This window comes from Chiloscyllium plagiosum, chromosome 6 (genome assembly GCF_004010195.1).
Source record: "Chiloscyllium plagiosum isolate BGI_BamShark_2017 chromosome 6, ASM401019v2, whole genome shotgun sequence".
NCBI classification, from domain to species: domain Eukaryota; kingdom Metazoa; phylum Chordata; class Chondrichthyes; order Orectolobiformes; family Hemiscylliidae; genus Chiloscyllium; species Chiloscyllium plagiosum.
In genome coordinates, this window is record NC_057715.1 from 101,770,334 (window position 1) to 101,794,474 (window position 24,141).

The 24,141-nt window shown below is 42.7% G+C and overlaps 1 protein-coding gene across 1 annotated transcript in view; it reads left to right on the forward strand.

Annotated features, from left to right (window-relative positions):
- The window catches only part of LOC122550884 (gamma-aminobutyric acid receptor subunit gamma-3), a 592,090-nt gene that overhangs the window by 8,849 nt on the left and 559,100 nt on the right, over window positions 1-24,141 (forward strand). Inside the window, exon 3 of the mRNA XM_043692286.1 lies at window positions 14,919-14,986. Within this exon, the coding sequence (XP_043548221.1) occupies window positions 14,919-14,986 (68 nt within the window). The remainder of the gene's footprint in view (window positions 1-14,918; window positions 14,987-24,141) is intronic.

Below are 24,141 nucleotides of genomic sequence, written 5' to 3' on the forward strand. Positions count from 1 at the left end.
TCAACCTGCATGTTTACCTTTAGAGAATCCTCGACTAGCACTCCCAGATCCCTTTGTACTTTGGCTTTATGAATTTTCTCACCGTTTAGAAAGTAGTCCATGCTTGTGTTCTTTTTTCCAAAGTGCAAAACCTCACATTTGCTCACATTGAATTCCATCAGCCACTTCCTGGACCACTCTCTCAAACTATCTAGATCTTTCTGCAGCCTCCCCACCCTACTCAGTACTACCTGCCTATAAGGAAGAGCTTGACAGATTTAATTGGAAGGGGAACCTTGCAGGGAAGATGGAGCAGCAATGGCAGGAGTTTCTGGGTGTCACTCAAGAGGCAGAGCAGAAATTCATCTCAAGGAAGAGAAAATACACTAAGGGGAGGACAAGGCAACCATTGTTGACAAGGCAGGTCAGGGTCGAGAGAGTGGTGCTGAGAAAGCACAGCTGGTCAGGCAGCATCCAAGGAGCAGGAGAATCGACGTTTCAGGCATAAGCCCTTCATCAGAAGTCAGGAGTCAGGAATCAGGAATGTCAGGGACAGCATAAAGGGAAAAGAAAAAGCATACAGTGTGATGAAGATCAGTGGGAAGCTAGAGATTGGGAAGCCTTTAAAAAAACAGCAGAGGATAACTAAAAAGGCAATAAGGGAAGGGGAAGAAAATGACATGGATGCAAACTAGCTAGTGATATGAAAGAAGATTGCAAGGGTGTTTTCAGATAGATAACAGGTCGGAAGCCAAAGTGAATATTGAACTGCTCGAAACTGGGATTGTAGAAGTACTAACAAAGAATGGTGGAAGAACTGAATAGGTACTTTGCATCAGTTTTCACCATAGAAGTCACGAGCAGCATACCAGAACTTCAGGAGAGTCAGGGGGCAGAGGTGATTGTTGTGGCCATCACTAAGGAGATGGTGCTGAAGAATGTGAAAGGTCAGAAGTTGGAAAAATCACCCAGACCAGATGGACTGCATCACAGAGCTCTGAAGGAGGTGGCTGAGGAGATGGTGGAAGCATTGTTGGCAATGTTTCAGGAATCACTGGAGTCCAGGAGGGTCCCAGATCTCTGGAAAATGGCTGATGTAACACTTCAGGAAAGGGGGAGGCAGGAAGTTATAGGCCAATAAGCCTGACCTTCATTGTTGGTAAGATTTTAGGCTCCATTTATTAAGTATGAGAATGCAGAGTGCTTGGTAGTGCATGGTAAAATAGGGCAGAGTCAGCACAGCTTCATCACGGGGAGGCCATAATATGTTATAATTCTATGAGGAGGTAATGAGCAAGTTAGACAAAGGAGAGCAATTGCACATGATCTGTTTGGATTTCCAGAAGGCCTTTGACAAGATATCACAAAGGAGGCTGCTAAATGAGATTAGGATTGGCTGACTGGCAGAAGGCAGAGGATGAGATAAAGCGAACGTTTTCAGGATGGCAACTGGTAATGAGTAGAGTTCCAGAGAGGTCTGTGTTGGAACCACAGCTATTCATGTTATGTATTAACGATCTGGATGAAGGAACTGAGGGTCATTGTTGCCAAGTTTGCAGATGACACCAAGATAGGTGGAGGGTCAGATTATGTTGAGGAAGCGGGGGGGCAGCAGAAGGACTTGGACAGGCTAAGAGAGTAGGCAAAGAAGTGCCAAAGGGAAGACAATGTGGGAAAGTGTGAGGTTATGTGCTTTGGCAGGAAGTACAGAGGCATTGACTCTTTTGGAAATGTGGAAAGACTTAAGAAATCTAAAGCACAAAGGAACTTGGGTGTCTTAGTTCAGGATTCTCTTCAGGTTAACATGCAGGTTCAGTTGGCAGTTAGAAAGGCAAATTCAGTGTTAGCATTCATTTCAAGAGGGCTAGAATGCAAGAGCAGAGATATCCTAATGAGGCTGTATAAGCCTCTGATCAGACCTCATTTGGAATATTGTGAGCAATTTTGGGGCCTGTATCTAAGGAAAGATGTGCTGGCCTTGGAGAGGGTCCAGAGGAGATTTACAAGAATAATCCCAGGGTTGAAAGGCTTGACATATGAGGAGCAATCTCTAAATCTGTATTCAATAGAATTTAGAAAGGTGAGGGGACCTGCTTGAAACTGACAGAATGCAGAGAGGCCTGGATAGAGTGGATGTTTCCACTGGTAGAGGAGACTAGGACCTGAGGGCACATCTTCAAAGTGAAGGAGCTGTGGATAGGGGCTCCCGTTAGAACTGAGATGAGGAATTTCTTTAGCCTGAGGTAATTTACTTGTGGAACTCATTGCTGCAGAAGGCAATGAAGGCCAAGTCATTGCATCTAGTTAAGACAGAGATAGGTAAGTTTTTGATTGGTGAGGGGATCAAGGCTTATAGGCCGAAGGCAGGTTGAGAAATCCACCATCCATGATCAAATGACAGAGCAGACTTGATGGGCTGACTGGCCTAATTCTGTTTCTCTGTGTGATGATCTTACAGACTTAAACTTAAAATTTAGTCTTACCAGCTGACCTTTCCCATAACTTAGGCTAAAATGATACTCCACTTACTTTAGTCTCCACGTTCTCTGACTGTTACTCATCCCCCGCTGCATTTCAGTTAATCTTCAGTTAATTCCTTAGCAATTCTACACCTTTTAAAATAACTGATATTAAGCATTAATCTCTAAATGATGGTCATTACCACGCAGTCAATTCACTGTTAATTTTATCTTTAAGCATTTCCTACTGGTCTTTAACTTTTTAATCTGTAAAGTATTTCCCTTATCTACAAAACAAATTATCATGATATGCACATAACCAGCTGTTATGAATGTGCTGTTCCTCTTTGTTTTGTGCTGGGCTTCTGATCTTGAGCCTCAATTTGTCCTGTTAAAAGACCTGACAAACTGAACCAAAGAAAAGCAAAAAAAAACTCCTCTTCCCTTGTGCAATAAATTCCCACAGTGTTCCAAATTCCCCGAGATACACATTCATTCAGGCTGTGCCTCACTCTGGATGTGTTCTCTCCTACCTGCTCATATGGAGCTTATTGGTCTCATGTTGTAAGTTGACCAGGTTGGTATGTTATTTTTATGTATGCTTGGTAATGCTTCAGACATGCCCTCCTGCACTCCTAATTAAACCAGTATTGATCTCTAGGTCTAGTAGTAATTGTAGTGTGAGAGAGAGGCTGGATTCTACTGCTGCTGGTCCATAGCGCAGCATCGATGCCCAGTCTTAAATCTGTTTGAAGGAGGTCATGTTGCGGATCCTTAGGACCTTGGTTAGGGCACTTTTGGAAAACTGCCATTCTGGTCTCCCTGCTATTGTGAAACTTGAAAGGGTTCAGAAAAGATTCACAAGGATGTTGCCAGGGTTGGAGGGTTTGAGCCATAGGGAGAGGCTGAATAGTCTGGGGCTGTTTGGATAGTTAACATGGCAACAGGTGGATTGGTGATGATGAGGGGAAATAGATTTTGCCTTTTGTTGTTTTCCTCACCATGTGCTGCAGGCTCAGGCGAGCAGGGATGTCCTTTAGGACTGAACAGCTCGGTTAGACATTGAAGACTCCACATTCAGTGCTTCCTCCAAGTGCTGTTCAACATGGAAGACATGGGTGGGAATCAGGAGCATGGGTGTGGTGTTGTGGTACTATACATGGCAATTGGCAGGGGATTTCTTTGTCAATGTTTGACCTGATATCATGAAATTACACAGGGTCTGAAGCCAGTATTCCCAGGGAAAGTCTCTTCTAACATTGTGCCATCACATCTGGTGAGCTTGTCCTGCCAGTAGAACAGAACATGGCCAAGGAATGTGATGATGCTGACTGGGTTGTTATCCACAAATTATGATTCCATGAGTAGGCCGATGCTGGACGAGTCTGTGAGTTAGATCGCTCTCCTTATTTTAGCACTAACCACTCCGATGGGCAAAAAGAACTTTGCAGGGTCGACAGAGTTCGTGTTTGCCATTGTCATTCCCTGGTCTCAGTTAATGCCAGGAAGTCTTTCCAATATTTTACCTTTCTTTAGACATTATCGTAGTTTTAATATAACTAACTGATAGGCCATTGCAGACACCAGTAAAGAGTCAATCATATTGCTGTGGGTCTGAATCACACATAGGTCAGGACAGGTAAGGACAACAGGTTTTCTTGCCTTAGGGATGTGAGTGAACCAGTTGTTTTTTATAACAGCAGTTAATAATGCCCACATTGTCACCATTAGTCTAGTTCCTAATTCCAGGTTTTATAGAATTAAATTTCAACATGTGCCAAGCTGAGATTCAAATCCATGCACCCTGAACATTCAACTCCAGCTTTGGATGTCCTATGTCACTCATCTCTCCCTGCCCTGGCATTTTGGAATTCTGTAGGATTCTACAGTGCAAAAAGTAAGTATAAACAATCCTAATTGCTCACCCACAATAGTACAAACTGAATAGATGTCCCTCTTGTGATAATCCAATCTGCAGTTCTCACATCTTGGAGGGGGAGTTGGTTTATTTAGTATTATGCATTTCACTGCTCACTGAAAATAAAACATGAAAATCTAAACACTCTTAACTTTTTGTTGGCCACCAGTTTAATCACAGAATCCCTATAATGTGGGACCAGGCCTTTCAGCCCAACGAATCCACACTGATCCTCTGAAGAGCATCCCACCCAGACACATCCTCCTACCCTATCCCTGTATTTTCTGTGGCTAATAGTCTAGCCTACACATCCCTGGACACTATGGGCAATTTAGAATGACCAATCCATGTTACTTGCACATCTTTGTGACTGTAGGAGGAAATCGGGAGCACCTGGAAGAAACCCACACAGACATGCGAAGAATGGGCAAACTCGACACAGTCAGTTGCCTGAGGCTGGAATTGAACCTGGGTCCCTGGCGCTGTGAGGCAGCAGTGCTAACCACTGAGCCATCAGGCTGTCCCACAATTGTTGCATAAAAAGCCAAATAATACAAAGCCTCTGTGTGATGATACTTTTATAAATATGAGAAAAATGATAAATAGACTATTACATTCTCAATTGTTGAATGTACATTTTGTGTTAGTGTACTCAGTATGACATTCGAAGAGTTTGTGTTAGGTTCTTTTTCCTGAGGTTTCACATGTGAGATGCAATTTGCACAACCAACCTCTGCAAACAGTTAAAGTTTATTAAAGCTTGTACAAGCTAGGTGGCCCCTGTTGACCCTCATTGCAGGCAAGCGAAGTTGAGTCAAAGTGAGGCCCTGAACAAAAGAAACACATCCCCTTTATACAGGTCAGTTGATCATGCTCACAGATACTTTGGCTGCTCCCCCACAGTCACATGCCACTCAAGACGACCCCTAGCCACTCCTTCACAGTCACATGTGACCCCAGGTACAACGTTAGGATGAGATCATCCTCAGAGATAATGCTAAATGTAAATCCCCTAATCCTGGGGAATTGCTATGCAGACGATTTCCTGACTCAGAGATTCCCCAAGACAATGTAGGTGTGATATGTCCTAGCTTCAGGAGATGATCATGCAAATGAATGTGATTGACTGGGCGATGGCTATGAAAGCATTCCTGAATGGAAGGGTCTGAAGGAGAGTTTAATTTGATAATAGCAGTAGAATAGTAGTAAATGGCTGCCAAAATGAAGTGTGGATTACAATGGATGGTCATCCTCATTCCTGTATGCTGTCTGTGAGACAGCATGTCGCCCCCACCCACTTGCAGAATTTTCAGCTTCTTGGAGAAAGACAGTACAGTCTAACTCTTTAACATTAATGGCCAGAGAGATAGTAGAATTTAATCCTTTCACATTACATTTGGAATCATGATATATTCCACTCTGAAAACCTCTTCTTGTGACTTCTCTGCTTCTGCTGTTAGTTACCAGACACAAGTGCAAAAAATGCAGAATTCAGCTCAGTTTTTGCTTAAAATTCAGGTGAGAGTGTTGCCTCACCAAGCACAGAATTCCAATGTGTCAATCCATTTTCAATACAGGCCCATTGTTCAGACTTCCAAACACAAGCAAGCAAGCATAAAATGATTTGCAAATCTTTCATTTGTAATTTACAGTACACTGCAGTACAGTGAAACACTGCTCACTTTGGCAAGATCAAAGCTTATTACTGATATCAAATCAGTACTGTGTGAGGTACATGTTTTAATTCAGAGCTTTCTGGTAGCTCTGTGACTTAATTGTCGTAATTCAAACACAGGTAGACAGGTGCATAAACCCATTATTTTATGTGCAGTCTATAAAGATTCTGATATGAGCATTACACTTCCTGAAAAACTAGTTTAAACTTTGATATGATTTGATGAGAATGCAGCATTCTTCCTATTTCATAGGTTAAAAACATATGTAAACACCAACGGAGAAAAATACTTCATTTTTATAACTTTGTGTTAGTTATTTAACTGCAATATCTTTATTTATCTGATTCATCTCCCAATAGTGTGCATCCTGGAGATATATCTGGAACATCTTATTCTCTCATTCTATTCCTGATTGCTCCAGCATGAATCTGTCTGTTCTCCCACCATCAATTTCAAGGGTTGGGCCCTTAGATCTATCCATGCTTATGGGCAGAGAACTGCAATGATTGCCATTGCTATTTAGCATGGGACTTGAACCCGGAGCCTCTGGCCCAGAGGTGGGGACATTAGCACTGTTCCACAAAACCAGATGAGTCTATTTCACCCAGATACATTATGTTCATCCATTTAGCCAAACTTGAATGTTATGGGAAAGAGTTGGAACCAGAAGGTGATGAAAAAGAAATACTACTTTTTCTTCCAGTTGTGCTGTCCAGACCTCAGTGCCGCAAGATGCTCACGACAACAGTACTGAAAACGTTGATGTTGAAGGTGCCTTAGCCCCAACCATTCTGTTGATGTCACACACAATCTGTGGGTGGAGATCGTGAGTTCTACTTTTAGATAATTTCCTCAACAACATCTTCAGAAATGTTACTTCACGTGCTCTGGACTCAGTGTGTCTTGAACCTAGGTCTTCTGGCTCAACAATAGGGATATTATCTCTGCACCACAAGGTTTCATGTCAAGTCACTGATAGTCAACTGTCAACACACAGTTCAAGTCAGGGATGAGAAGAAATGCAGTCAACAGGTCTTGAATTTGCATTGGGAAACACTCATGAATTTCAGGTTTATTGCCAAGGCTATAAGCCTGACAGTGAGTTCTCCATTAGCCTTCATGGGGAGAGATGTAGTCAGTAGAGCTTCTGAGACTGCTAGTAAGTATATCTGATTTGCAATATATTTATACTTATTGTTATAAAGCAATAAAAATGTTGATAACCACTATCTGCCTTTTCTGTAAAGACTCTGTGGTGGTATATGCTCAGTCAGTGATCATCAGATTGGTCCCAGAAAAAAGAACAATTAAAACAGAAAATGCTGGAGAAATTCAGCATGTCTGGCAGCATCTGTGGTGAGACAAACAGAATTAAAGTTTAGAGTCTGATATGACTCCTTAAGTTCTGGTGTATTTTTGCTAATGCTTTCATTCACTGTTGAAAGTCAAATGTACAACTAACAGATATAGTGTCATTGTCTAAATTTGAAGGGTCTACACATATGACAAGACATCAGTGATGAAATTGTTCTTTTTCCACTATATTTTAGGTTATAGGGCTATATGAACAATCTCCAGTGGAGACCCTGATATTAGTCAGAAATTTCAAAGAGTTGTGGTCTACATATCCCAGAGTTCCTCATTGCCCATTCGAGAATTTAGTAATTGGAACGAGGTTAGCTAAATGGACCTCATAGAAAAGGAATTCCCTGATTGGGGCTGTTAATCTGGTTCAATCAGGGAGCCCTGGCTGACAGATATAAACAGGAGTGTCACACCTGCACACACACACAACATGGGTGCTGGGGGAAAAAAAAAAACACTACCGCAGTTAAGCGTTAGTGTGGGGTTAATGGAGGAAAAAATAATAAACAGGAGTGTTCACTCTGAGTGCTGGCTCTGAGGGAACTGGATCAGTGTGGAGTGAAGGGAAGGGGAGGACTCTGCTCTCTCAAGAGAAGAGGAGACTGATTTTTTGTTGTTGGTTTCTTTGCAGTAAGGAGGAGTTATATTTTGAAGTTCTTTTGGTCCTTTATATTGTTTACTGAGTTTGTTTGTTTTCTGGGGTTTTGAGAAAATTTAAAAAAACAGGAATGTCAGAAGGTTCTGTTCACTCTGACAGCTGGCTCTGAGGGGGCTGGATCAGTATCCACACGAAAATAAAGGGCAACTTGGCGATGGGATACCAGCCTCTGAGTTATTTCAGAGAATAGGTTTCAAAATGCTGCAGAGCTAATAAGATACTTGAGCTTGCTTTGGTGAATGTTTTCTGGAATTTGGCAGGTAGGTTACTGCCTGCCCCTAGGTTGCTGGCCAAAGTTTACAAAGGTCTTGGGCTCTGGATCACTTACTAAGCTCACCTTTAATTTTGCATAAAGTCTTGGTCTACCCCATCTTTGATTTTCTTTTGAGAGCACTTGGCAGGGGACATGGCAGAGTGTTAAATCTCACAAATAACTTGGAGTAGAACTTGTACATCCCTAGGAATACGATATTTCCCTTTGGTTTTTGGAATTATGGCAGTTGACCTGGGCACCTCCTTTAGCTTTTCAATGTGGGAATGTGTGGCATTTTACACTTTAGTCAGAAGAATAGATGCAAAGACTGCTTTCCAAATGGGGAAAGGTTTCTGAAATTTGAGGAACAAGGGAACTTTGGAATCCTTGTTCGGGATTATCTTAAGGTTAACAAGCAGGTTCACTTGGCAGTTAAGCAGAGGCAATATTGGCATTCATTTCTAGAAGCCTAGAATATACAAGAGCCAGAGATGTACTGCTAAGGCTGTATAAGTCCCTGATCAGGACCCATTTTGAATAGTGTTAGCAGTTTTGGGCCCCATATATAAGGATGTGCTGGCATTGCAGAGAGTTCAGAGAAGGTTTGCAAGAATCATCCCAGGAATGAAAAACTTGTCATATGAGGAGCAGTTAAGGTCTCTGCAGTTTATACTCAGTGGAATTTAGAAGGATGAAGGGTGGATCTGATTGAACCTTAAGAGAACACTGAGAGGCCTGGATAGAGTGGATGTGGAGAAGATGTTTTCACGAGGTGGAGAGTCTAGGACCTGAGGACACAGCCTCAGAGTGAAGGGATGACCCTTTCAAATTGGGATGAAGAGGAATTTCTTCAGCCTGAGGGTGGTTAGTCTGTGGAGGTCGTTGCTGCAGAAGGCTGTGGAGGCCAAGTCACTGAGTGTATTTAAGACAGAAATAGATAGATTCTGCAGGATCGAGGGGTATGGGTTTAAGAAACATATCAACAATGATTGAATGGTGGAGCAGACTAGAAGGGCAAATGTTCTAATTCTGCTCCGATATATTATGATCATACAAAAACTGAAAGGACTGCATGATGCTGTAAATCAGAAGCAAAAACAGATATTGCTGGAAAAACTCAGCAGATCTGGCTGCATCTGAGGAGAGAAATCAGTTAACCTTTTGGGTAGAGTGACCCTTCCTCATAACCGATGGTAGCTAGGAAAATGTCAGTTTATGTGCAGAGGATTGGGTGGGGGGAAGGTGTAAGGAGTAAACGACAGGTGGGGATAGAGCCCAAAGTGAGAAAAGAACAGTTGGACGGACAAAGAAGTCATTAATGACCCAGTCTGGAGGTTGAATAGCTATTAATGGGCACTATTAGTGATTAACGATGGGTTGTCTGTAATATGGTTGTCTGCTATTACACACAACGCATTGTTAGTTCCTAACAGTCCCCATTAATAGCTATTCACCCTCCAAACCAGATCATTATCGACTCCTCTGTCTGTCCAACTGTTCTTTTCTCACTTTGGGCTCTATCTCCACTGATTGTTTACTTCTTAACCCACTTTATCTTCTGCATAAAACTGACATTTTCCAAGCTACTATCAGTTCTGAGGAAGGGTCACTCAACCTGGAATGTCAACTCTGATTTCCCTCCACCAATGCTGCCAGAACTGCTCAGCTTTTCTAGTAATTACTGTTTTTGTTATGGTCTTATGGTCAACAAGTGATGAAAGTTTGGAAAGTGTTGATGTCCAAAGGGACTTGGGTGTTAAGAAGACCCTGTAAGCTGGGTCAGTAGGTAATTGCAAAAACAGTCTCCCAGTTGGAGCATGTAAGCCTGTGCTTGCCTGTCCAAATGTCTCTTTTTGTTCAGCTGAGAAGTTTCTAAATGCTCATAAGCCACTGCACAGGCAATAAAAGCACATTTCTGGAAGATGCAGACATATCTCCGTCTTCCTTGGATTCCAGAAACTTCTCTTTTAGTAGCTTCACGAAGCCCTGCACTTCATGATCATGACTTAACTCAAAGATTGAAGCCTAATGTTTGATATAATGACATACTGGATGAAGGACAAAGTTAAAAAAAATCTCACAACACTAGGTTATAGTCCAACAGGTTTACTTGGAAGCACTAGCTTTTGGAGCACTGCTCCTTCGTCAGATGGTTCTGACCTGATGAAGGAGCAATGCTCCGAAAGCTAGTGCTTCCAAATAAACCTGTTGGACTATAAGCTGGTGTTGTGTAATTTTTAACTTTGCCCACACCAGTGCCTCCACATTAGGGTGAAGGGAACTTTCCAATAATGTGTGTTCACTTTTTTTTTAACAAAGATACCATTTTAAACCATAGCTTTATTGCGAGCAGTGACTCAGTGATAGGATTCTCACCTGAGTCAGAAGGTTGAGTTTGAGTCCCATCCAGAGCTTTGGGTTCACATTGTTAGCTGACGTGGGAGTCCTGTATAGTCAGAGGAGCTGTTTCTTGGAGAAATTGATAAACTGATATTTCTAGGAGAAAGTGAGGACTGCAGATGCTGGAGATCAGAGCTTAAAAATGTGTTGCTGGAAAAGCGCAGCAGGTCAGGCAGCATCCAAGGAGAAGGAGAATCGACGTTTCGGGCATAAGCCCTTCTTCAGGCTTATGCCCGAAATGTCGATTCTCCTTCTCCTTGGATGCTGCCTGACCTGCTGCGCTTTTCCAGCAACATATTTTTAAACTGATATTTCTGCCTTCTCAAATGTACATTACTGATCACATGGCACAAATACAAAGAGCAAAGTTAGTTCTCCAAATTTCCCTCAATGATAATTGTGACATATAAATTAGAAAAAGATTATCTACTTGTTTCATCATTGGACCTTGCTTCGCACACAATAACGGCTGTGCTCCCAACATCCCAATAACGACTGTGCTCCCTACATCCCAATAAATGCTGTGCTCCCTACATCCCAATAACTGCTGAGCTCCTGACATCCCAATAACTGCTGTTCTCCCTACATCCCAATAACTGTTGTTCTCCTGACATCCCAATAACTGCTCTGCTCCCTACATCCCAATATCGGTTGTTCTCCCTACATCCCAATAACTGCAGTGCTCCCTACTTCCCAATAACTTTGATCCCTCCCACATCCCAATAACTTTGATCCTCAGCCCTACATCCCAATAACTTTGATCCCTCCCACATCCCAATACCTGCTGTGCTCCCTCCATCCCAATAACTTTGTTCCCACCACATCCCAATAACTGCTCTGCTCCCAACATCCCAATAACTGCCGTGCTCCGTACATCTCAATAAATGCTGAGCTAACTACATCCCAATAACTGCTGAGCTCCTGACATCCCAATAACGGCTGTTCTCCCAAGATCCCAGTAACTGCTGTGTTCCCTACATCCGAATAACCTTTCTCCCACCCAACATTCCAATAACTGCTGTGCTACCTACATCCCAATAACTGCTGTTTTCCCTACATTCCAATAACTGCAGTGCTCCGTACATCCCAATAACTGCTCTGCTCCCTACATCCCAGTATCGGTTGTTCTCCCTACACCCCAATATAAGTTGTTTTCCCTACATCCCAATAACTGCTGTTTTCCCTACATCCCAATAACTGCTGTGCTCCGTACATCCCAGTAACTGCTCTGCTCACTACATCCCAATAACTGTTTTGCTCTGTACATCCCAATAACAGCTGTGCTCCCAACATCCAATATCGGTTGTTCTCCCTACATCCCAATAAATGCTGTGCTCCCTACATCTCAATAACAGCTGTTATCCCTACATCCCAATATCGGTTATTTTCCCTACATCCCAATAATGGCTGTGCTCCCTACATCCCAATAACTTTGAACCCCCCTACATCCCAATAACTGCTGTGCTCCCTACATCCCAATAACTGCCGTGTTCCCTACATCCCAGTAACTGCCGTGTTCCCTACATCCCAATAACTGCTGTGTTCACTACATCCCAGTAACTGCTGTGCTCCCTACATCCCAATAACTGCCATGCTCCCTACATCCCAATAACTGCTGTGCTCCCTACATCCCAATAACTGCTGTGCTCCCTACATCCCAGTAACTGCCTTGTTCCCTACATCCTAGTAACTGCCGTGTTACCTACATCCCAATAACTGCTGTGTTCCCTAAACCCAATAACTGCTGTGCTCCCTACATCCCAGTAACTGCCGTGTTCCCTACATCCCAATAACTGCTATGCTCCCTACATCCCAGTAACTGCTGTGTTCCCTACATCCCAATAACTGCCGTGCTCCCTGCTTCCCAATAACTGCCGTGTTCCCTACATCCCAATAACTGCCATGTTCCCTACATCCCAGTAACTGCTGTGTTCCCTACATCCCAATAACTGCCGTGCTCCCTACATCCCAAAAACTGCCGTGTTCCCTACATGCCAATAACTGCCGTGTTCCCTACATCCTAGAAACTGCCGTGTTTCCTACATCCCAATAACTGCCGTGTTCCCTACATCCTAGAAACTGCCGTGTTCCCTACATCCCAATAACTGCCGTGTTCCCTAAGTCCCAATGACTTTGCTCCCCCCTTACATCCCAATAACTGCTGTTCTCCCTACATCCCAGTAACTGCCGTGCTCCCTACATCCCAGTAACTGCTGTGCTCCCTACATTCCAATAACTGCCGTGTTCCCTACATCCCAGTAACTGCCCTGTTCCCTACATCCCAGTAACTGCCGTGTTCCCTACATCCAAATAACTGCCGTGTTCCCTACATCCCATTAACTGCTGTGTTCCCTACATCCCAATAACTACTGTGCTCCCTACATCCCAATAACTGCCGTGCTCCCTACATCCCAATAACTGCCATGTTCCCTAAATCCCAGTAACTGCCGTGTTCCCTACATCCCAATAACTGCCGCGTTCCCTACATCCCCATAACTGCCATGTTCCCTACATCCTAGTAACTGCCGTGCTCCCTACATCCCAATAACTGCCGTGCTCCCTACATCCCAATAACTGCCGTGTTCCCTACATCCCAATAACTGCTGTGTTCTCTACATCCCAGTAACTGCCGTGTTCCCTACATCCCAATAACTGCCGCGTTCCCTACATCCCCATAACTGCCGTGTTCCCTACATCCTAGTAACTGCCGTGCTCCCTACATCCCAGTAACTGCTGTGTTCTCTACATCCCAATAACTGCTGTGTTCTCTACATCCCAGTAACTGCCGTGTTCCCTACATCCCAGTAACTGCCGTGTTCCCTACATCCTAGTAACTGCCGTGCTCCCTACATCCCAATAACTGCCGTGTTCCCGACATCCCAGTAACTGCCGTGCTCCCGACATCCCAATAACTGCTGAGTTCCCTACATCCCAGTAACTGCTGTGTTCCCTACATCCCAATCGCTGCTGTGCTCCCTACATCCCAATAACTGCTGTTCTCCCTACATCCCAGTAACTGCCGTGCTCCCTACATCCCAATAACTGCTGTTTTCCCTACATCCCAATAACTGCTGTGTTCCCTGCATCCCTGTAACTGCCGTGTTCCCTACATCCCAGTAACTGCTGTGCTCCCGATATCCCAATAACTGCTGTGTTCCCTACATGCCAGTAACTGCTGTGTTCCCTACATCCCAGTAACTGCTGTGCTCCCTATATCCCAATAGCTGTTGTGTTCCCTAAATCCCAATAACTGCTGTGTTCCCTACATGCCAATAACTGCTGTGCTCCCTACATCCCAATAACTGCCGTGTTCCCTACATCCCAATAACTGCCGTGTTCCCTACATGCCAGTAACTGCCATGCTCCCTGCATCCCAGTAACTGCTGTGTTCCCTACATCCCAATAACTGCCGTGTTCCCTAAATCCCAATGACTTTGTTCCCCCCTTACATCCCAATAACTGCTGTTCTCCCTACATCCCAGTAACTGCCGTGTTCCCTACATCCCAGTAACTGCCATGTTCCCTACATCCCAGTAACTGCTGTGTTCCCTACATCCCAATAACTGCTGTGTTCCCTACATCCTAGTAACTGCCGTGTTCCCTACATCCCAATAACTGCCGTGTTCCCTACATGCCAATAACTGCTGTGCTCTCTACATCCCAATAACTGCCGTGTTCCCTACATCCCAATAACTGCTGTGTTCCCTACATCCCAATAACTGCTGTGCTCTCTACATCCCAATAACTCTGTTCCCCCATATATCACAATAAATGCAGTGCTCCCTAAATCCCAATAACTGCTGTGCTCCCTAAATCCCAATAACTGCTGTGTTCTCTACATCCCAATAACTGCTGTTCTTCCTTCATCCCAATAATTGCTGTGCTTCCTACATCCCAATAACTGCTGTGCTCCCTCCATCCCAATAACTGCTGTGCTCCCTACATTCCAATAACTGCAGTGCTCTGTGCATCCTAATAGTGGCTGAAAATACTTCTTGGCAGTAAAACACTGTGGGAAGCCCTCAAGACTTAATCGGTTGTATATAAATGCAAGTAGTTTATTCTCTAAATTGTAATGCCATCATTATAACTGCTGCAGATATGAGTGCAAGAAGATGTTATTAAGGCAACATAAAATGTGGTGATTAATGAGAATGGCGTCGGTTTGCTGTTTATTAACATACAACTTTTGTTTCCCCTTTTTTAACAGTGAAACCAACTGTTATCGATGTTGATATTTATGTAAACAGCATTGGGCCTGTGTCATCAATTAACATGGTAAGTCAGCTTTCCAGCTAAGGCATTGTCATCCTAATTTAATTTGCTGTGATGAACAAAAGATTGCTGCATTATAGTGGTAATGGTTTAGCTTTTAGAAGTTAACACAGAAACAATTTGCATATGTGTTCACATTAAACTGCATCTGCCATGAATGATACAGTCAGGTTGAACTATGGTAGGACATTGAAATAGGTACAACCACCAACTGAATATTATACTTTACAATGGGATGCTTCTCCAAAATTGAAAATATGCGAAAAAAACAAGTTAACGATTTATTTTGTTGCGGTGATATTGACCATTTCTTTTACCTTTGAGTATCAAAGGGATCAAGGTGGGCAAGTGAAGCTGAGATACAAATCATTTTTGATCTTATGGAATGGTGCAAAGGTCTGGAGGGACTCAATGACCATTCCTTCCTTTCATATGTTCCTTCCTTACAGGGACACATTTTGAAGGAGAAATTATCTCCTCAGCTGAATTAACATCAGTAAAGATACGCGAGTTCAGTATAGTGACTGTGGTATTGGCTCTGGTCAATGGTCAGAAGGCCAGTGGCAACACTGGCACAGATACTTCCAGGATTCTCAATGAGATCAAATCTCTGTCAGATATTTAGCAGCCAACACTGTTCCTGGATTTCTTGAGGCAAACATCCCACCTTGGAGAGTAGCCAATCTATCAGAGGTAGCTCTTCCCTCCCAGCAGCCCCACCAGAGATGGTAGAAGGCTGGTGATCAGGAACAGTGCCTGATTGTTGGTCCAATATGGCAGGCTAAGACAGGGTCTGGTGGCCAAAGAAGCGCTTCCCTTCAGCCACCTGTTGCTACTGGTGGGGTCCTCCATCTGGCAACGGGCATCCAGTCCTAAGGAAATCGACCCCCCTCCCCGCTCCATCCTGTCTCCGTTGCATATTCATTGCAGCCGACCCAACAGGCAGGCTTGGTCGAAAGGGTCTCAGTTGATCTAAGGGGTGGACAGGCTGAACTTGACCTTCCATTCCTCTGACCTCATGGTCACATGGTGAAGTTGGAAAGGTAATGGCCTCACCACTCTGTTCCTGTGCACCTGATTGACTTCTCAATGTCTCCGGTCCACTTCCTTTTGCGGCCTTAGCTTTGAGCCATATGCCTTCTAAGGTATTTGCAAGCACGCACATTAGATCAGTTCCTGGATCAATTTATTTCTCATGACGATGTGATCATTGTTACTGTTTAAGCAGAAAGGTCAATAGTGATAAAACAAAGAGCAAAGGGATATTTTCATTAGAGATAAAAATGCTGCCTTTTGTTCACAATGATTTGAAAATATAACATTGAACCAACTGTTCCATAGGAGATGCACCACTTGAGGGTTTTTGTCTAAGCTACTCCACTGACATCAGTTTGATAGCAAAGTCAGCTTACAGTACACAAATTGGCTGCCCTGTTTTCTACATTACTTGCATGGTGGTGCAGGAGTTTCAGATGCTCTGAGGTGAAACTGCAACTCGCTGAATAATTGCGAGTCTTCCCTTACCCTTCCCCTTCCCCAGAAGAGACCGTTCCATTTTAACAGCACTGGCAACTTTGTGTCAGTCAGCCTGGAGTTGCAGGGTCCCAGAAAGATGTGCCAATGCATGGGTATGCTGCAGACTTTGCCAGTAGTTTGTTTTCATTATGTCACCGCTTCTTCAATTCTCAGCTGGATCTCCTGTATCTCTTTAGTAGCAGTTGTATGTATTGTGTATTGGAGACTTTCACCTCCATTTGACTGTTCTAAATGCATTTTCACACAATTGCTGTTCAAATCTATTCATGGACAAAATATAACCTGACCAATCAAAATATAAAGGTTTAATTGAAATTGTTCCTTGGTGGCGTACAATTTAACATTATTTCAATGAACTAATATCCAATCTGACAGTATGTTATTTTACTACATATTGCACATGTAGGCATGTAAAATGGAAAACAAAGGCAGACCCCAGATCAGAAGGTCATCATTTAATGGACAATACACAGTAATGGTCTGGGATAATGAATAAGTGGTAGTTTAAAATGAGCAGAAGGCAGTAATCTAATAGAAAGTTCAAATAATGGCATAAAACATAAGTAGAAAGGTCAAATCAGGTTTAATGTAAATATTGAGCTGAGAAAAACACTATGGGATCTCTCTGTTATATTTATAAAAGACATGGTATCCACCAAATTTACAGTATTTGTGTAGCTCCCTCACTCTCTCTCTACCCCTCCCCCCTGCCCTCCTCCCTTCCCTTCCCCCTTCCCGCCCCTTGCTCTCTATCTCTCATCAGAGTCCAATAACATTCTCACTAGAGGAGTAAGTGCAAGTTTATTGAGAAATAGTTTACAGTCAGTAAGCTGTATAGGTGATTTGTTAGACACTGTTAACGTCATCAGTGTAATAACTTGTATATTTTAAAGGGAGATATATAATATTGGAAAATCAGGTATCCAAGAAGTGTGCTGCAATCATGTTTTAAAACTTGAATTTTAAATATAATCTCATGCACTGATAGCACGTAACTTTGAAAGAGGGGGTTCATCCAGTGTCCATTGTGATTGTATGTATTTGAGAAATAACACAAAATAGCTGCAGTTGTGTGGGAACCTGATGATATTCATGTGCCAATTCCTTTAAGGGTTCCACCTACTCAACCAAGCTCAAATCTGAATATGTAGATCTGTCCAGGTCCTTTGGGATTGCACTGCGATGACAGGGAAAAAAACATCAATGTGGCAGATTCTGAGTCTTGTTTACAAAAGTCTGTCAATTATTTTCTGGAGTGTTTCAAGATACCTAATGCTGGCACAGTGAGGCAGGTGGAGCATTTCTCTTTTGACAGCAACTAGTGCGTCAAACAGAGATGCAGATCAGCATTCATAACTGAAATTCGCATTCTTTGTGCCTCCCTACAAGTTCACTGCATTGTAAAAAGGTACAGTTACAAAAGCACTTTCCTGCTTCTAGCACGCCAAGCTCAAGTCTCAGAATGCCATTACTGCCTGGAAGAATACAAGTTGAATTCATTATCAACTGCTGTGCCCACCTTACAACAGTATAGCCAGTGAGTTTGAAGAGCAGACATTGACATGCCTTTGTCACTTGAGAGATCTTTTCTTGAGGACTGCTTGCCTACAAAGCAATCACTGCAGCCAACACAGAATTCATTATTCAAAGCATTTCAAGGCATTTTGACAATGTAATAAGGTCATTATCAACAGTAGTATTTCATCTTTTCTCATACTTATTCAGAGTTTAAAAAGTGGCTGTTGGGAAACCTGAGACACTTGAGCACATTTAAAGTGCATATTTCAGGAAATGGATAAGATGACTTAGTAATTTGACACTTTAGGACGGATGATACCCATTGTCAAATGTTGTACTTCCAGCAAAATGAAATGACTTTGCATGATAATGCAAGAGCCCCTCATTTTATTTTAAACAGAACTTCTGGTGCATAGCAGATGTCATATTGAGCAGGCCACATGGGTCAGGAGCTGGAATATTAAATGTCATAATCACTGAAGGGTTTCTACCTTCTATTAACATCAACAGTTTTTATTGTTCCCTTGGAAAAAGGGAAGACTTAACTTGACATTCATTGCCAAAGTTTGTCTTCCGTGAGCTATCATTTTCAGAGCCCTAGGGGATTAATATAGTATTGTCTCAGTTGTACAATCTGATATCCAATTAGTAAGTCTTAAGGGGAGGAGGGACTCAAATTCTGTAAGAAAATAAGTTGTGAAGGGAAATAAGGATGCAACGCCGGGCTGTAGATAGGTAAGGTGAGAGAGCAAAGATCCGGCGAATGAATATAATGTGAGTTTGTTCATTTTGGCAGGAAGAATAAAAAAAATTCTGAATGATGAGAGATTGCAGAGTTCTGAGATGCAGAAGGATCTAAGTGTTCTCTTCATGAATTGCAAAATGTTAGTTTGCAGACATAGCAAGTAATTCGGAACACTCATAGAATATTAGCAACTGCAAAGAAAATTTAATACAAATGTTGAAGTTTATACTTCAATTATACAAAGCATTGTGAGACTATGTCTGTAGCACTGGCACGATATTGGCCACCTTATTTTAGGAGCGTTGTAAGTAGATTGGAAGCAGATCAGTAAATGCCTATCAGATTAATGCCTGGAGTGGACAGGTCCTCTTTTGAGTGAAGGTTGGATAGACTAGGCTTGTATCTGCTGGACTTTAGAACAGTAAGTGATGATTTGATTGAAAGATAAGATCCTGAGTGGTCTTGACAGGTTTAACGTGGAGAGGTTGTTTTTGACTTATGGAAGAATCTGGAATTAGGGGTCAATTTTTAAAAGTCGGGAGTTGCCCACTTAAAACAGAAGTGAAATGATTTCTTTTCTCTCAGCTTTGAGACTTTGGACCTCTTCCTGAAAATGTAGTGGAAACAACATTCTTGAACATTTTTAAGGCAGAGGTAAATAGATTTTTGTTAAAGAGGCAGTGGCCTCGTGATATTATTGCCAGCTGATTATTCCAAAAAATCAGCTATTGCCGGATTAAAATTGTGCCATGACAGATGGTGGAATTTGAATTCAACAAAGAATCTGGAATTAAGAGTCTAACGATGACCATGAAACCTGTCTGGTTCACATAAATGTCCTTCAGGGAAGGAAATCTGTCATCCTTCTCTGATCTGGCCTACATGTGACTGCACAGCCACAGCAACGTGGTTGACTCCTAACTGTCCTCTGGGCAAATAGATATGGGCAATAATGATGATCTGAAAATATGTTGCTGGAAAAGCGCAGCAGGTCAGGCAGCATCCAAGGAGCAGGAGAATCGACGTTTCGGCCATGAGCCCTTCTTCAGGAATCCTTCCTGAAGAAGGGCTCATGCCTGAAACATCGATTCCCCTGCTCCTTGGATGCTGCCTGACCTGCTGCGCTTTTCCAGCAACACATTTTCAGCTCTGATCTCCAGCATCTGCAGTCCTCACTTTCTCCAATAATGATGGTCTAGCCAGCAATACCCACATCCCAAGAATGAATCACAAAAACTGAAAGATTGTCAGTGGGTGATGGGGATGTGAATTTGAGGTTACAATTAAATCAGCCATAATACTGAATGGCAGAGTAGATCTCAGGGGCTGTATAGCCTATTCCTGCTCTTTGTTCCTACGTAAGTACTAATCTGTGACAAAAAGCTTGGTTTCTTGGAGAGTGACTCCCAGACTTGTGTTAATACTATAGTAGCTTGATGTCTTCTGAAAAGGTTATTCTTCCTTTGCTTGGAGCAGGGTGCTTATTGGAGTTATCAGGCCGCAGTCCGATTATCCTTCAATTAAAGGAACAGATCTGAATCTCTGTAACTCCAGAGAGCGGCCTCAAAGCTGAAATACAAAATTAAGTCTTTAACGTGATGTAGCAGACCAAGAGAAAAATGGGCTCAATCCAAGCAGCTGTCCCAGTATGTGCATAATCAGAACTAGCCAGCAGCTGGCTCCCTCTCCCATGTTTACAGCTGTATTGACATTTGTCAAGTTTTCATTTCCCACCTCGTTTCTGCAGTCCCCAGTAGCAGAGACTTTGAGAATTCACTTAGTTAACAGACCAGAACTGCAGACAGGCTTTCGTTTGAATAGTATTTGGAGAATTTCTATATTTAAAATTATGGTCTGAGTTTTTTGAGTTGATGGTAACAAAGGAAATCTTTTAGCGTAATCAAATGCATGGTTTTGTGTAAGTTTGATTAGTTCCATTCTTCATGCAAATCATTTAAACTCTACTGCCTGTCATACAGCAATTCCAGTCTGTTGTTGTTCTCATTGGCTGACATTGGTTCCTGGTCAAGCAATATCCTGACTTTCATTCCATTTTCAAAGTCCCTCTGTGGACTGGTGCCTCACTATTTCTGCAGTCTCTTCCAGTGCTACATCTCCTTAAGGGATCAAGCTAATTATACAATTGCTGCACTCGTGCATATATCTTGAGCTTTGCAAAACTCTCCCTACACCTCTCCTGCCTTTGTCCTCTCCTTTCTTGAGACACATCTTTAAAACTTACCTCTTTGACCAAGCTTTTGATCAGCTGACCTACTTCTCCTTATGTAGCTCAGTATTTTGCATTGTATTGCTTTTGTGAAAGCTGTTTTATTATGCTGCTAGTGCGATGTGAATACAACTTGTTGTTGTTAGGAGTGATGCATAAAATAATACTGTTCATTATTACTACAGTCCAAGAGGCCCTTTGATTTACAATGGAAATCAGTAGCTAATTGGGAGTTGGCAAAATCTGAAACAGGACCCCTGATATCCACAGTACATTGGGATCCAATGAAAAAAAACCATTCGACACTTTAATAAAAAAAATCATGATATGGTTTTATTCATCAAGAGCTGCCTATAATGAATAAATTACAGAGAATAGATGAAGCATTGAATATAAGATCATAAAATCAAGAGCAGAGAAGGCCATTCAGCCCACTGAGCCTGCTCCACCATTCACTGAGGTATGGCTGACCTGATAATCCTCAACTTAACCTTCTTCCCTTTTTTTCCCCATACTCTTGATTTTTAAAAACTATCTTTGCCTTGAATATACTTACTGACCCAGCCTCAGCAGGTCCCGTGTTAAAGAATTCCACAAATTCACTTCTGTTCCAGAGAAAAAATTCTCCTCATCTCTGAATAAACTGTACAACCCTCTTATTCTGAGATTATGCCCTCCGGTTCTAGACTCCCCAACAGGTGGAAACAAACTGCCTATCTGCCCTGTCAAAAACCCTCAGAATCTTGGAAAAGTACAGCAGGTCAGGCAGTATCCGAGGAGCAGGAGAATCAATGTTTTGGGCATAAGCCCTTCATCAGGAATCATCCATTCCATATGAAGGGCATATGCCCGAAATACCAATTCTCCTGCTACTCGGATGCTGCCTGATCTGCTGTGTTTTTCCAGCACTACATTCGACTGTCTGCAGTCCTCACGTTTTCCCTCAGAATCTTGTATGTTTCTGTAGGCCATCTCTTATTCTTCAATATTCCAATGAGTACAGTTTCAATCTATTCAACCTTTCCTCATAAGGCAGACCCCCTCCATGTCTGGTATCAATGAACCTTCTCTGATTTGGAGGTGCTGGTGTTGGACTGGGGTATACAAAGTTAAAAATCACATAACACCGGTTTATAATCCAACAGGTTTATTTGGAAGCACTAGCTTTTGAAGTGCTGCTCCTGCATCAGGTGGTACAACCTGTTGGACTATAACCTGGTGTTGTGTGATTTCTAACCTTCTCTGAGTCACCTTCAATATTAGTAAATCTTTCCTTAGATAAGAGTACCAAAATTGTTCACAGTATTCCAGCTGGGAACTGACTAGTGACTCATATAGTTTTAGAAAAACCTTCCTACTTTTATACTCCATTCCTTTTTGAAATAAAGATCAACATTCCATTTGCCCTCCCTGTTACCTGCTGAACTTGGATGCTAGCTTTTTGTGATTTGAGAACTCCCAAATCGCTCCATTCCATAGGTTTCTGCAGTCTTACTCCATTTAAATGATATTCAGCTCATCTGCTTTTCCTGGCAAAGCACATAACCTCACATTTTCCAAAATTATATTCCATCTTTTTGTTAACTTGTTGATATCCTTTTGCTCTTTGTATCAATATCTGTGCAATGGGAAAGAGGGCTGAATTTCCTGATCTGCAAAAAAACATTATGGGTGTGCTTTCAATAGGGTACTTGAACTGGTGTAGCAAGGCTTATGTCATCTCTTGTACCATAAGAAACTGGTCATTGGTGTTGTAGTATTGAATCATACAACAGACATTTATTACAGCTAACTGTTGTACACCTAATTAAATAAAACGACACTGAGCAGCTTCTAGTTTTGTGTCATGCATCATGTGATCCCAGAGTGAGATGGAGTATGAGACCTTTACACACTCAGGTCTCATGCTATGATGATATTATGTGCATATCCCTGAACAGTGTACTGACATAATGGACCATGAGACATACCGCAGCACAAGTTTAACAAGTGGGAGCAGGAACAACATTGTAAAATAGCCCCTCGGTTCCAGACTCCAAGTAACTTTGTTGTAGGCTGGGTCAGTGCAGTGGATAGCCAGTATAGCCCACTCATGGGCCAATGAGAGGAAAGTTAATGGTGCCACTGGGATCTTTGGATGGTGGACAGAGAGGGAGAGAGACACAGAAACACAGAGATACAGAGAGAGGGAGAGAAAAGACATACACAGAAGGGAAGAGATAGAGAGACAGCTGAAGAGAGCGAAACAGAGAGACACAGAAACACAGAACAGAAAGACACAGATACAGAGAGGGAGGGGAAGGGAGAGACAGATGAAGAGAGCAAAACAGAGAGAGAGAGACAGATAGACAGACAGAGTGAATGAGACACATGGTAGGAGAGAGACGCACACAGATAGACAGACACTCAAAGAACCATCTTTTAACTGAAGATATTGACTGTAAAATGTTGAGGGGCTGTCACATCTCTTCACAGTCACCCAGTGTGAAGCTGCTGAAATGTATCAGCCAGACGTTATAGAGTTATAGAGTCAGAGATGTACAGTATGGAAACAGACCCATCGGTCCAACCTGTCCATGCCAACCAGATATCCCAACCCAATCTAGTCCTGCCTGCCAGCGCCCGGCCCATATCCCTCCAAATCCTTCCATTTCATATTCCCATCCAAATACCTCTTAAATGTTGCAATTGTACCAGCCTCCACCACTTCCTCTGACAGCTCATTCCATACACGTACCACCCTCTGTGTGAAAAAGATGCCCGTAGGTTTCTTTTATATCTTTCCACTCCCACCCTAAACCTATGCCCTCTAGTTCTGAACTTCCTGACCCTGGGGAAAAGACTTTGCCTATTTACCCTATCCATGCCCCTCATAATTTTGTAAACCTCTATAAGGTCACCCCACAGCCTCCGAAGCTCCAGGGAAAACAGCCCCAGCCTATTCAGCCACTCCCTATAGCACAAATCCTCCAACCCTGGCAACATCCCTGTAAATCTTTTCTGAACCCTTTCAAGTTTCACAACATCTTTCTAATAGGAAGGAGACCAGAATTGCACGCAATATTCCAACAGTGGCCTAACCAATGTCCTGTACAGCTGCAACATGACCTCCCAACTCCTGTACTCAATACT